This window comes from Puma concolor, chromosome A2, assembly GCF_028749965.1.
Source record: "Puma concolor isolate L17-30 chromosome A2, mPumCon1.1.hap2, whole genome shotgun sequence".
Classification (NCBI taxonomy): domain Eukaryota; kingdom Metazoa; phylum Chordata; class Mammalia; order Carnivora; family Felidae; genus Puma; species Puma concolor.
The window spans coordinates 169672815-169687197 of record NC_141668.1 but is presented as its reverse complement, the minus strand read 5'-3'; the positions used below and the strand labels follow the sequence as shown (position 1 = coordinate 169687197).

The 14383-nt window shown below is 62.8% G+C and overlaps 2 protein-coding genes across 3 annotated transcripts; one reads left to right on the top strand and one right to left on the bottom strand.

The window, feature by feature from the left end:
• Positions 1–340: 340 nt before the first annotated feature.
• TBXA2R (thromboxane A2 receptor) lies at positions 341–10321 on the bottom strand. Of its 2 annotated transcripts, XM_086699522.1 has the most exons (4): positions 10194–10321; positions 9128–9223; positions 5177–6023; positions 341–724 (listed from the first exon to the last, which is right to left on the bottom strand). In XM_086699522.1, exons 3-4 carry the CDS (start codon positions 5960–5962, stop codon positions 479–481), a joined length of 1032 nt encoding a protein of 343 aa, XP_086555648.1. In that variant the 5' UTR covers positions 5963–6023; positions 9128–9223; positions 10194–10321; the 3' UTR covers positions 341–478. The 2 variants fall into 2 exon arrangements, with proteins under 2 accessions (XP_086555648.1, XP_086555647.1); XM_086699521.1 differs by lacking the exon at positions 9128–9223 and having other exon boundaries at positions 10194–10317.
• LOC147583881 (uncharacterized) lies at positions 9689–13654 on the top strand. Its single transcript, XM_086682948.1, has 3 exons — positions 9689–10933; positions 11873–11991; positions 13506–13654. The coding sequence occupies exons 1-3, from the start codon at positions 9852–9854 to the stop codon at positions 13652–13654; spliced, it is 1350 nt and encodes a 449-aa protein (XP_086539074.1). The 5' UTR covers positions 9689–9851.
• The last annotated feature ends 729 nt before the right edge of the window (positions 13655–14383 follow it).

Below are 14383 nucleotides of genomic sequence, written 5' to 3'. Positions count from 1 at the left end.
CCCCCCCCCACCCCCGTTCCCCTGCGCCCCAGCTCTGCTCAGGCGGCCGCCCGCATGTCGGTGAAGATCGATGCCGTCTGGACCTCTATTCGTGCTCAACATTTTCCAAACAGGGCCTTCTTGGGTGGGGGCACCAAGCTGAATCAACTGTACCCCCCAGTAAGCAGGTCGTGTCGGGTGCCAGGGCCCCCACTTCTGGAGGATTTCTGGAAGGGGAGGCTTGCAAGTCTGATCTCCTCAGACACCCACCCCACACCCCACAGGCCTGCCCACCCTTCCTGGGGGGGGGGGGGGGAGAAGGGACGGGAGGGGAAAGGGGGATCAGGGAGCAGTTAGGGAGTCCCCAGGGCGGATGGAGGACAGCCCGCAGGCCTGCCCTCCAACGTCTCCGTCCTTCCGACGCTCCCGGCTCCTGGGGCTTCAGAAGAGACCAGCCGTGACCCTCGGGAGCGCCCCGTCCGGCTGTCCCCCTCGGGTCCTACTGCACCGTGGGCCTCAGGGTGAGCTGGGGCTGCAGGGACAGCGACCTGGGCCGGGCGCCGAGGCGAGGGTGGAGACGTCGGATCACGGCCCGGCGGAACAGGATGTACACCCAGGGGTCCAGGATCTGGTTCCAGGTGGCCACGCGCAGGTAAATGAGCAGCCGTTGCTCCGTGGCTCGGGACAGCTGTCCGGTCGGGCTCATGGCGGGCGGGCTGCGCAGCACCGTCTGGGCAATGAACACCTGCCGGGGGTCAGAGCGGTTAGCCAGGGACCCCGCCGGCCGCCAGCCCTGCCCCTCACCGGCACCTTCCCTGCGGGCCCCCCCGCCCCGGGGGCAGCTGAGGCCAAGTGCTCGTTGTGTCCCGGCTTTGCTGTGTGACCTCGGGAGAGCCGCCTGACCTCTCTGGGCTGCAGTTGATGGAGCTAGAAAACAGCACGCTTTTCCTGCCTCTCCCTGGGGCACAATTAAAAACGGTGGGAAAGAAACGGAAACCTGCAGGGGGAAGCAGGCGGAGTCACCGTTCCTGCCACAGCGTTACTGTTCGATTCGTACGAAAGGTAGAATACAACATTGGACTATAAAGTCGCCCATGAAATACTTAATTTTTTTAGGTTTATTTATTTTGAGAGAGAGGGAGAGAGAGAGAGAGAGAGAGAGAGAGAGAGAGCCAGGGAGGAATAGAGACAGAATCCCAAGCAGGCTCCAGGCTCCAAGCCATCAGCACAGAGCCCGACATGGGGCTCAAACTCGCGAACCGTGAGATCATGACCTGAGCCGAAACCAAGAGTCAGACGCTTCACCGACTGAACCACCCAGGCGCCCCTAAATACTTAATTTTTATATCATATATTTTATTTCAAGTAATTATATCTTGCATTGAGATTCATATTTTATGTAATTATATTTTATATGATTTTATGACACAATTTTATATTAAATAATTCTATGTTAAACTTGTATACTGAATCATTTAAGTATATTCCATTACTGTTGACATTTGTGTTTAATATTACATATGTCATATAAGTTATTTACAACTATATGATACAACGAATAGCTAATATACTGTTAATTATAACATATAGTATTTAAAATATATTCGGGGCGCCTGGGTGGCGCAGTCGGTTAAGCGTCCGACTTCAGCCAGGTCACGATCTCGCGGTCCGTGAGTTCGAGCCCCGCGTCAGGCTCTGGGCTGATGGCTCAGAGCCTGGAGCCTGTTTCTGATTCTGTGTCTCCCTCTCTCTCTGCCCCTCCCCTGTTCATGCTCTGTCTCTCTCTGTCTCAAAAAATAAATAAACGTTGAAAAAAAAATTAAAAAAAAAAAAAATATATATATATATATTACAAGTATAATCATATAACTAACTGTATCATTGATACAATTAGATATAAATGATAACTCAGTAACAATGTAATAGTTATAATGTATATTTTGTAACTATAATGAAAATTTATGTTAAGCATAATCATAATTCACATGATGTTAAATTCTTATATTAAAATAAACTGTTATATTGAAATTATATTAACATTGGGACACCCGGGCTGGTTCAGTCTAAGGAGCCTGTGACTCAGTCTCAGGGTTGCGAATTCGAGCCCCACGTTGTGTGTAGAGATTCCTTAAAAATAAAATCCGGGGGGCACCTGGGTGCCTCAGTCAGTTAAGCCTCCCACTTCAGCTCAGGTCATGATCTCACGGTTCGTGAGTTCGAGCCCCGCATCGGGCCCCGTGCTGGTCAGTGAGGAGCCTGCTTGGGATTCTCTCCGTCTCCCTCTCTCTCTGGCCCTCCCCTGCTTGTACTCTCTCTCTGTCTCTCTCTCTCTCTCTCAAAATAAACAAACTTTAAAAATAAAGGTAAAATAAAATCTTTAAAAACTTGTATTTATATTGTTTCCTGAGCACCTACTGTGTGCTGGGCAAGGCTGGGGGCAGACAGACCGGGTCCCTCCGGCGTGGGTCCGCAGTCCCCACCAGGATGGTGGCCAGGCTGTCAGAGCGTGCGGGTGGGGGTGACAGAGCCACGGTGGAGGAGGGGTGAGGCCCGCAGGAGCCCAGAGCGGGCACCTGAGCTGACCGCGGGGGGAGGGGCGGGGACCGGCTGGCAGGTGGCAGTTTCCCCAGGTGAGTTTGCAGGGAGCGTCTGGGGGCCTGTCCTGGGGGGTGATGGGAGCCAGGGGAGGCTCTAGAGCGGGGGGTGGTCAGGGGCCAAATCTGGCCCTCCGCGTCTTTCTGCCTTCTTTTGTTTGCTTTGTTCTTTGCTTTGGTTTTGTTGTTATGTCGAGCACGTCCTTCCACGCGGGAACAGTGGGAGAAAAAAGAGAAAGGTGAAAACGACATGGGATTCGAACCTCGGCGTCCACGAATGGAGCCCAGGGGCGCAAGCCACGTGCACGTTCCCCATCCTCGGTGGCTGCCTTCACGCTCCCTGGGCCGGGCCGAGTCGTTGTGACGGAGACCGTGCCTGGAATATTCACCGCCCGGCCCTTTCTGAGAAAGCTTACCCCCAAAGGGGACTCAGGAATTGTTTCGTGAGGCAGGGATTCTACCCGGGATGCCTTCCCCCTTCGGTCTAGCGAGTGAACTCCTATTCATGCGTCAGAGCCCCAGTTCTGACGACTCGGAGCAGGACGGAGCTCCTTCTGGGTGTTACCAAGAGCCAGGAGGCTGGAGGGCAGGGTCCTCGTCGGCCGACGGCTGTGTGTATCCCGGCCGGGGGAGGGAAGCAGGGAGCCTGCGAGGAACCCGTTCCCGGGGTGGGTGCCAGCCACGGGCACCTATGGGTTCCCGCGGGAGCGTCAGTTACAGGATGGTGCGTCTGGCTGACGGAGGTGCTCCTGTCCTGTCCTCGGCGTGTCCCTCCCAGGCCTGTTCTCATGATCTGAGAACATTTACGTATTCAACTCATTACTAGTAGCATCCCTCACATGTACTGGGCAGCACCTGAGTCGGGTCCCTCCCCCCTCTGCCCTCAGCCCTCCAGGGCTTCTCCCTCCCCACCCCGCCCCGGGGTAGAAGCCCAAATTCTCCCCTCGGCCCCCCAAGGCCCTCCGCGACCTGTGCCCATCCCCTCTCCGCCCTCCCGTCCTCCCTCCCTCCCCCTCCCCCGCTCTGCTCCAACCACACAGGCCTCTGGGCTGTTCCTCCCACACACTAGGCAGGGTCCTGCCTCAGGACCTTGGCCCATGCCGCGCCCGCTGCCTGGAATGCTTTCGCCCTCGGAGCTCCACACAGCTCACCCCTCTACCATGTCTTTGCTCAAATGTCACCTTCACCAAGAGGCCCCTGACCAGGGTCTGCCCTCCAGCCTGCAATCCCTTGGGACAGACGCCCAGAAAGGGCCCTGCTCCGCTCTGAACCCTTGGAGCTGGCTCTCTGAAACACGGATAGGAGTTTAACTGCTAGACAAAAACCAGGAAGGCGTCCTAGGTAGAATCTCGCTGAATCACTAAACGACTCCCGAGTCCCCTTTGGTGACAAACTTTTTCTTAAAGGACCGTATAACACTCGAAACGCGGTCTCTGTTGCCACTCAGCTCTCCAGCGTGAAAGCCACGTGGAACCGAATGGGCGCGGCCGTGTTCCAACAGGACTTTCTTTCTGGAGGTGGAAATGGGAACCCCGGGGCATTTGCATGTGTCACAAAATATTATGGGTCTTTGTACCTTTCCTCTAACCGTTCACGTATGCAAGACGTTCTAGCAAAACAAAACAAAAACAAAACAAGGCAAAAGCAAGAACAAATTCGCGATCTTTCCATTCGCGGGTTGTTTTGTTTTGTTTTGTTTTTGGGGTTCTATTTTTAAGGGATCGCTGCACCCGACGTGGGGCTCGAACTCACAATCCCGAGACCAGGAGTCGCTCGCTCCACCGGCGGAGGGAGCGGACTAAGTTCACGGCCCGCCTGCCCCGCTGGCAAGAGCTCCCAGAAACACAGGATCTCGGCTGTGTCCTCGGTGCCTAGAGCGGAGCCTTGTACACAGGAGTCGCTCGTGACACGCTTGTTGGAAGAACAAATGAACGAGCGAGTTCATGTCAACCTCACCATCACGCTTTTGGATCCCCGTAACCAGACAGCAAGGCTGCAGGAGGGGAGCCCGGAGCCAGAGTCACACGGCAAGTCCTCACGGGACGTGGGCTGGGAACCGCGTGTCTGACTTCAGACGCCAGACTCGTCCCGATCAAACAGAGATGGAAAGATAACCACCCTGAATGGCCAACTTATGCCAATCACTCGCAGGGCTTGGGCCCAGCCTCCCCGACTCGGAAAACCTGGGCAGGCCTGGGTTCCAGCCCAGAACCAGGCACGGAGGAGACTCAGGAGATGTTTGATGATTCAGCGACACTACCTAGAATGGCTTCCTTGGCTTTGTTAAGAAAACTCCTATTCATCCCTCAAGACCCCAGCTCCCACACCCCTCCCCTGGGAAGCCTTCTCTGATGCCCCAGATGGAATCCTGGAGCCCCTCCCTGGGCATCCCCATCGCGCCCCCGGTCTGGGGGTTATCTGCGCCCCGCTCGTGAGCTCCTCGAGGAAGGACGCCCGAACCCTGGGGTCCGTGCCCGCGTTTTCCCGGGCGGGTGAGAACCGGGAGACCTAAATCCATGTGGCTGAGCCCAAGCCCGGTCACCAGGAGCGGCAGGAGCCCCGAGCAGACCCCCCTCTGCCCCCCCCCACCGCCCGCCACTCACCAGCAGCGGCATCCAGCAGATAGTGGCCACCACCATGATGCCCGTGAGCTGAGCCATCATCTCGACCTCACAGTCCCGTGGGCGCTGCTGGGCGGCCTCCTGGCCGTGGTAGACGTGGCACAGAGCGGCCACGCTGATCGTGTTGAGCAGGAAGGACAGCCCCACCGAGAGGCCGCCCAGGAGCGAGAACAGCAGGCCGAAGGCCACGTCCCCGGGCTGGGCGCCGAGCGTCAGGAAGCACCAGGAGCCGGGATACTGCACCGTGTAGCGGCCCACGCCCAGCAGGGGCAGCAGGCCCAGCGCCAGCGCCGAGGCCCACACCAGCCCCACCGTGGCCCAGGCGCGGCGCCCGGAGGCGGCCGCGGGCCGCGAGAAGGGCCGGGTGATGCCCAGGTAGCGCTCCGAGGCCATGGCGGCCCCCAGCCACAGCGGGCAGAGGCCGAAGAAGACCATGACGACGCCCATGAACTGGCAGAGGCGGCAGCCGGGGTCCACGGCGCGCCAGTCGAAGAGGACGGCGTGCTGGGCCACCACGATGGCGCCGGTGACCAGCAGCCCCGCGAAGTCGGTGAGGACCAGGCCGCAGAGGAAGGTGAGGAAGGAGGAGCGGGCGTGCGAGCCGCCCTGCCGCGCACCGGCCAGCACGCTCAGGGCCAGCAGGTTGGACGCCAGGCCCACGAGGCAGAAGGAGGCGGCGAACCAGGGGGAGGCGATGAGCCGCCGCTCCTCCAGGGTGATGTTGGTGGGCCGGAAACAGGGCCCCAGGGCGCTGCCGTTGGGCCACATGGCGCCGGGTCACCAACCCATCGGGCCGGGGGGGCGGCGGGCGGGGACGGCACGGGCACACCTGGGGGAGCAGGCAGAAGGAACACCGGTGAGTCACTCTGCCCTTGAATCCGCGCGGGCCTGGCGAACTCCTACGCGGGCTTCAACGCCCCAGTCCAAATGACCCTCTTCGGTTTTCTTTGTTTTTATGTTTGTTTATTTTGAGAGAGAGAGAGAGAAAGAGAGGCAGCACGGGCAGGAGAGGGGAGGCTACGGATGGTGACACCACGACACGAGCCGAGGTCAAGAGTCGGACACTCAACTGACCGAGCTGCCCAGGCGCCCCGAATAACCCCTCTTCGAAGAAACCTTCCCCGACTTGCCTCGCTCCCCGCTCAGTAGTATCACTAGCCGTACCGCCTCCAACTCTGTCCTGCCCCGGTGGCCGTGACCCTCAAGGGTGAGGACCACTGCCGTCTCCTCTGTGACCCCGGGAGACCAGGGTGTCAGAGAAGAACCCAGAGAGAGGCCCTGGGTTTGAACGGCAGCCCCGGGCACCCCCGGCGTGACCCCAGGCAAATGGTTTCTTCCCTCCGGGCACCACCGCCCCCTGCTTGTCACCCCTCTGAGCCCCTGTCGCCCCTCTGAGCCCCTGTCGCCCCTCTGAGCCCTTGTCAGACTGCAGAATCCAGGATGGGTGGGGAGACTGGATGCGTCCAAGGTGAGGAGGGCAGCTGGACGTCGGCCAGAGGTCCTGGCTCCCAGGCCGGCTCTGAGGTCAGCCTCTGGGTCACCAGTTGTCGCGCACGCATGGCGGGGGGCCCAACACCTTCCGCGTTTTAGGACGACGCTTCCTGGCACATGTTGCAATCGTGCGGATTCTTCCCCGCCGCCCCCGTTTTCAGGGCATTGTTTTCATAATAAGAAACAAACCCAGAAATCCGGTTCCATTCTGGGAACAGAAACACGGCTCATGGGCAGTGACAGACTCCCCAGGGATGGGCTATAAATGGCAGCGAGAGGGACCTGGTCCTCGTGGTGGGGCCGGGCGACAAAACCGGAGACATCTGGGCCTGACTTCTGCGAATGTGGACGAACACACCAGATGTGGGGACGTCAAGGAGAAATAAATTGAGAGATCATTCAAAAAACAGCTCCCGGTTCCCCAAAAGACAGGAAGGCTCCCTGTGTGGGCAGCAGGGGTTCCCGGGGCAGGGGTGGGGAAGGGCGGGCGAAGGCGGGCAGACGCGGGAGGTACGGCGGTGGCCGGGCAGGGAAAGCTCACAAAGGTCCTGCTGTGACACCCATTTTGCAGAGGGGGCAAACCGAGGCGCGTTAGTTAAATCTCTTGTCCGAGGTCCCACAGCCTGGCCTGAGTTGATCTCAGGTGTAAACCCAGGTCTTGTTAGGGATAAATGCGTGTAAACGATTCGAAGCCTTGCCAATAACCAGATGGGGGGGCGTGGGGTGGAGATTTCCTTTAAGGGATAGGGTTTTCTTTCTTTTTTTTTTTTTTTAATTTTTAAATATTTTTGAGAGAGACAGAGCATGAGCAGGGGAGGGGCAGAGAGAGAGGGAGACACAGAATCTGAAGCAGGCTCCGGGCTGTCAGCGCAGAGCCCGACGCGGGGCTCGAACCTACAGACTGTGAGATCATGACCCGAGCCGAAGTCGGGCGCTCAACCGACTGAGCCACCCGGGCGCCCCCAAGGGATAGCATTTCCTACAAGTGGGTCAGATTGGCCTGGGGTCCAGGCCTCGCTGCCTACCCTCTCACTGACTCTGGTCTAGTCGCACGCCTCGTCCAACGAGTGGGTCCGAGTACAGGGCTCAGGGCCTCGTGGGTGCCCTCAGGGTGGTGGCCGTGGCCACCTTCCCACGTGTTCCCTGCTGTGCTGGCCTGGTCCCTCTGCTCAGCGACTCCTTACCCAGCTCCTGACACGCGCACGGAGTTTCCCTCCTCGGCGGTGGGGTAGGGCCTCCGGTGGGAACACTGAGGCCCCGGGAGAGGTGCGGGGGCAGCACGGCGGGGGGGGGGGGCTTTCCGCAGTGACCCGCAACCTTCCCCTCCGCGGCAGGGCAGGGGTGCGCGCTCTGCCGTCACAGATTTGGCCTGCATTTGGATTCCCCTCGGGACGGGGCACTCTCTCCCTCCAGAGCTGGAATGCACCGTTGCGGGACATTCCCGGGGACTTGGGCTGTGCCTGCGACCACTGACCTAACCCCAGGCTGGAGTGACCGCGAGCTAGGGGCTCCTCCTGGGCCCACAGCGCCAGCCCCCGTGGGAGGCTCCGTGAACTGCCGATTCGACTGCTGATTCACCCGGAGACCGCCTCACGCGCCTCCCGCGTCTGGGAACAAACCTGTGACCCAGAGCTCTTGGCCCCAGGGGGAGGCTGGAAACTGGCCTGACTCCCCCTGGCCACAGCCTCTGGTTTCCAGTCCCCTCGCGGACAGGTCCTGGTGACAGCTGCCTTCCCGAGTTCCCCAGGCAACCACGCCAGCCCGCAGGGGCACCTGGCAAAGCCTCCCTTCCCCTCCCCCCACCCCCACCCCCAGACGGGCTGGGAGGGGACGGCAGGGCCCTGTCCTCGCCATAGCCCGAGGTCCACAATCAGCACCGTGTGGCCCTCGGGGGAACCCATCCTCCTTTCTGTGCCTCGCCGGGGGGGGGGCCGGCGCCCAGATCCGCTAGACAGACTCAGGATTCCGTGGCCCAAGAGCAGGGAGGTTTGGCCTTGAAGGACCAGGGCTCTGGAATTCCAACGCGCTCCCGCTTCCAGAACCCGCAGGGCCTCGAGTCGAGAATTCCAAGGGGCTGAGGTTCTAGAGCTTTGATGGGAACGTGGCTGGGTCCTGGGTCCAGAACTTCCGTCTCAGCTCCTGGCTCCTCCCTGGAGGACTGCCGGCCCGCCCCGGGGGCGTCGTCAGCCCACCTGGGTGAGGCCCGGCGGCTCCTTCCAGCTGCCCCAGAGCCTCAGGCACCAGGCCTCCCATGCCCAGCCCCCTGCGGAATGCGATCTCCGGTTCCCAAGCGCCAGGCCCCTCCTCTGCCTGTGGGTCGGTCCCTGGCTCTCCTCCCCCACCCCCTCCTGTCCGCCGAGCCAGCCATCTCTCAACACGTCTCTCCCCCTCTCCCCCGGCTCCGTGGCTTGCGAGGCCTTCTGTCCCCGCGCCCAGGCTCACCCAGACTCCCGCAGGGGCTACGCTGACCTCTGACCGGCTCGCCGGAGTCCCGGGCTGGGGGGGGGTAAACTGTGCCAAGCCTCAGTGTCCCCTCCTCTGTGAAGCGGGGAGACCCACGACACTGAGCCGCCTGCTGGCATTCCGGCTGATTTTCTGGGCCCGACCTGCTCCCAACCAGGCCCCTCCCTGCCGGGGAGCCTTCCCTGCCCTGCGGGAGCTCAGAGGTGGGCTCCTGGCCGGCCAGGCGCACGGGGGCAGCCCTGAGGTGGCCCCAGCACATTTGCTAAGTGCTCTGAGCGCCGTCCAGGTGACCAACGGTGTCACCTTTTCAGGGACCAGGCCAGCCTGGGGCCTGACGCAGGCTCGCAGGCCCATGGGTGTGGACTCCTCCACAGACACCGCACACAAATGTCAGCCCCCAGGCCTGCCCCACCTCCCCTCACCACATCATGAGGCTTAATTTCCGGGACCTTTTCCTGTTTGTGACACCAACCCGACCCCCACCCCAGAGGGTGCAAAGTGGGGCCGCCAGCCTCCGCCCCACTAGGTCTGAGCCCAGACTCCGCCCTGACTCAAGGGGACCCCGTGAGCCTCAGTTTCCTTATCTGTGCAGTGGGTGCTCTCCAGGGCTCGCCACTCACCTGCACAAGAGGACAGGTGTGAGGTGAGGGGACAGGCCTGGGGGCCCTTGGCCGTGGTTGAGGATGGGCACTGAGTTACAGTGATGGTCCCGACGTGGGCTGAGACCGGCCACACACGCACAGACACGGGCTCGCAGCCACGCCCAGCGCCTTGCACCCTCCCTGCGGCGCCGAAGGACCCTGAGCGGCCCCGCAGGCTCCCAGGGAAACACAGAGGCACGTCGCGGGCCACACCGGGACAGGCCCCGGGCGGACGGCAGGGGCACGACGGCACACTCCGGTCGCAGACCCGGTCTCAGCAATGCCCGGGGCCACCTAGCACCTGGCGACCGGCGGACGGGAGGACACACCCACAGCGGGGCGGGCCGCCGGACACATCCTGCCCGCGCTCACGCCGCGCCCCTAACCTGGCGGGCCGGCCTCACCTGGAGACGACGATCCGTGGCCTGCGCTGGGGTCGCCCCTGTCGCACAGCCCGGCTGGCCGACGTGCGGGTGTCGGGCTCAGGCCGGGGAGGGCGGAGCGGGGAGCAGGGCGGTCGGGCCTCCCGGGGTCCCCGGGGAAACCGAGTCACGGCCGGGGGCGGGACGCACAGAGGACCCCGGCGCTGCCCCGTTTCCGCAGGGCACGGATGGAGGGCGCGGCAGCTCAGGACGCACGGCTGCGCGAGGTCCTCCGGGGCTGGAGGAGGGGCGACGAGTCCTCCCCGCCTGGAAGCGGGGTCCGCGGGGGCTAAAAATAGCCCAGGATGGGGGCTCCGCGCAGCGGCCCGCGCCCTGTCGGTCCCTGTCTGTCTCTCCAGCGTCTCTCACCGGCCCCTCCCCCTGGCGCTGGCCACGCCCCTCAGGCTTGGCCTGGCTGATGGGGGTCAGGGGGCGCCCCCCAGCCCGTTGGGGACCCGGCTCGGCCCCCTGGACTCAGGGACAGGGATGCGGTGGCCGGGGCCCTCTCGGGGGACTGTAGCCTGGGCCCGCCCCAGCTGGGCGCCCTCTTTGCACTTCTGCCGCCAGGCCCCGCGTTATTCACCATCTGGGCAGCACCCGACATCGGGAGGGGCCGGGCGTCCCCCTCCCCTCCCCACCCCCCCTCCCGGCAGAATCAGGCCCCGAGGGGCCCAGGGCTCTAAGCCGGTGAACCTGGTGGGGCTGGGCCTGGCACACAGTAGGTACCTAATCAATGCGGGGGGGGGGGGGGGGTCTGTTTAGAGGGGAGGACGGGCGTCCTGCTGAGCCAGGCTTTCCTGGAGCAGGTCGGTGGGACGTGGTGGGTCGTCGCATTCCGGGGGAGGGTCCTGTGAGGACAAAGGCTTGGAGATGGCAGTGAAACCAGCGAAGGGACCGCCCCTGGAGGGCCGCCTGCAGTGAGGGGGTCCGTTCCCCCCTGGCCTCCACCCCCCACCCCAGTGTCAGGTGGGAAAGGCTGTCGGCCCGGTGCCCTCAGGACTGATGGGAGGATGAGGCCTGGGCTCCCGGGCAGGGTCCACTTCCTTTTGAAGACACCCCCCCCCCCCCCCCCCCAGACCCAGGGCTCTGGGCCAGTCTCCTCAGCCACGAAAACAGACGGTGACCAGGCTGGGGACGGCTACAGCACGGGCCTGTGCTAGACGGTCCTTAGGTGGGTGAAGGGGGTCCGGGAGCCCTTGAAGCTGCGTGCAGGGCAGGACTTGGGCGTGGAGGGATCCCCTGGGCCTCACTGGCCCCACGTTAGACCCCGAGTGGGCCAGGACTGACCGGTTTGGCCTTGACTCCGCCCCACCCGGTGCTTGGGGGTCTGGGAGGGTCGCCTGAGGTCAGGCTCTGAGTGAGGACCACGCGCTCCCGCCCTCCCCTGCGTGTCTGACACCCCTTCTCTGGCTGCCCCTCCACCATCCTTCCGGCCTCCAAGCCTTTACTCACACCCAGCATCCTTCCAGAAGGCCCCTCCCCTGCCCTATCCCATTGTCTGAGGCCCTGAGGCAGTGAGCCCATTAGCTCTAATCCTCCTCGGTAGGGGATGTCCCCGACTCCCAACTCCGGCCTCTGGCAGAGCCCTGGCTCAGAGGATTCCCCCCCCCCCGCCCCCCACCCCGTAAAGCCTACTCTCCCACCCTCCAACCCTCTTCCAGTGCGATTCTGTGTCCTAGCCCATGTGGCAAGACAATGTGGAGTCAGACCTGCCCTCGAGGATGCCCCCCCATGGCTGGAGAGAGAAAGACTACCTTCTGTGGTCAGGCAGGGCCCAGAGGTGAGCCAGGAAGGGGAGGAACTGAGGGGGGGGGTGGGGGGTGGGGAGTGTCAGGGCTGGGGCTTTGTAGGATGGACAGGAGTTCGCCAGGTCTGAGAGACACGGTGGCGACAGACATTCCCCGTTTAAAACTTCAGAGACGAGACCGAGCATGCGGCTTCTGGGAATCGCAAGGAGGCAGATGTGATGCAGCGGCTGTGGCGCAGGGCTGGAGGGAGGCTGTCCTCTCCCCACTTCCTCTGGCCCGAGATAACAAGGGCAACGTCCCTTCTGGGAACCGGCCACAGCAGGCGTCGGAAAAGGCCACTGGGCTCGCATTTGGCCCGGGCCTCACGGCAGCTCTGCGTGGCGGCGGGGAGAGACGCTCGTTGTGAAGACGGGGAAAGACCTGGGGGGGGCGGGTGTGCCCGGCTGGCTCCGTGGGTGCAGTGCGCAACTCTCTTGGTCTCAGGGTTGTGAGTTCGAGCCCCAGTTAGGTGTAGAGCTTACGTTAAAAAAAAAAATCTTAAGAACAAACAAAAAAGATGGGGAAACTGAGGTCCGGAGGGAAGAAATGATGTGTCCACCGCCGCGCGTGGGTGGGATTTGAACATGAGCTGTGACTTCCACCGCCTCCCGTCCTCCCTGACCCCACCCTGCTCAGTCAGCTAGGGAGGCCCGGGAGGGGCGGAGATGGCCTGGGGGGAGCGGACGGTGGGACAGAGGCCAGGCTCAGGATGTGCCCCCCGTGGCTGTGGCTTCCGGTGGGGGCCAGGAAGGGAGTGTCTATTCTTAGCCTCCACAGCCAAGGGCGGAAAACAACCCGGTGGGGGGGTGGGGGCAGCTTAACGCCCCGGGTGGACCCTGGGCCAGGGTGGGGGCCACAGTGCCTCCCATCTGCCCGAAGCGCCTCCCTGACCCCTAGCGCGTGGCCCTGTCCGGCTCACTCACTCACCGGCTGTGGCTCCCCAGTGCCCCGGGGTGGAGTCCAGGGCCTGGGCTGTGGCCCTGCCCTGGGCTCACCTGCAGCCCCTTCCTGCCCAGTGCCTGTGCCCCGTCTCCGGAAAGTCTCGTGTTCCTTCCGGGGTCCCCCAGACCCACTGCCTGCCCCCGCCGTAGCCATACCTCGAGCTAGGGGTGTCTGAGCCCAGCCCTCCTCCTTCCCCCGGGGGGGCTCCTGTCTCTAAGCTCCCACAGGTCGGGAGGGGGCGGGGGGATGGCCACTCCGTTCTCCCTCCTAGTGCAGCCGTCTCCCCCAACCAGGGCCGGGTCGTCACCCCACCAGGACTGCAGAGGGGGGTGTGAGGGGCTGGGACTCTCGGGGGAGCAGATGGGAGAAACTGATGCCAGGACGTGGGCAGTGGCCCGGGAGGTGGGATTCTCCAAGCTGCAGAAACCCGGATTCTAACCCTGACCGCTGCTTTCCAGGCCCGAGGATGCGGGCGGCCTCGTAAGGACAGAAGCGCGCGCCCTCCCATGGAGCCAGGCGGGGTCCGGATGGCGCCCGTTAAAGGCCTTAGGCGTCCTGTGAGCAGGCAGCCAGCTGGGGCCAGAGTGCCTCCTGGGCCCGCCCCACTCAGCCCTGCTCCCAGGGGCCTGTCGCGACCTCAGGGACAGCGGCACCCGCCAGGAACCAGCTGGTGCCAACCGCCTAGATCCAAAGGAGATTCTGAGACCGCTTTGACGGTCAAGTGATGTCGTCTGCCAGGGGGTCTGAAGGGCACAGCCGTGCCCCATATGATGCCACAACGGGTGCTCCTCACCGCGGACCATGGTTTGGGCGGGCCGGGGTCCGCGGCTCGGAGGCCCCTTGACCAGACGCACCTCCGGGCTGAGCCAACACACCGTGCTGCCCAGCGACCTTGTGTGAGGGCAGAGCTGGGAGTGACCGGCGGCCTGGGGAGGGTCCATCTTGGCTGTGGACCCCGGGCCAGATGCCTCCCTGTCGTGGGGGGTGGGTAGGTACTGAACAGCATCCCTCCACCCTCACCCCCACCGTGGCGACCACACCACAGACGTCGCCGTCATCCCCTGGGGCCCGGGAGGGCAGCTACTCCCCTTCCAGCATCCACTCCTTGTGGGAGGGGCAGGGGCGAGAAGGCCTGTGGACTTCCAGAAGCTTCCTGAGGGGCTACTGCTGCTATTTTGAAGTGTCATGGTTGTTTTTAAAAGGTCTTTCTCAGGGCGCCTGGGACTTTGGGCCCAGCATCGGGCTCTGTGCTGACAGCTCAGAGCCTGCTTGGGATCGTCTCCCTCTCTCTGCTCCTCCGCCACTCGCACTCTCCCCAAAACAATAAAGCCAACAGTTAAAAACTAAAAAATTAACCAAGAAAAGGTCTCCCTGGCTGTGCTGAGTGCCTCGGTTGCGACGCGCCCGCCGTGGCTCCCCAGGACATTACCGGCCGGAACTGCT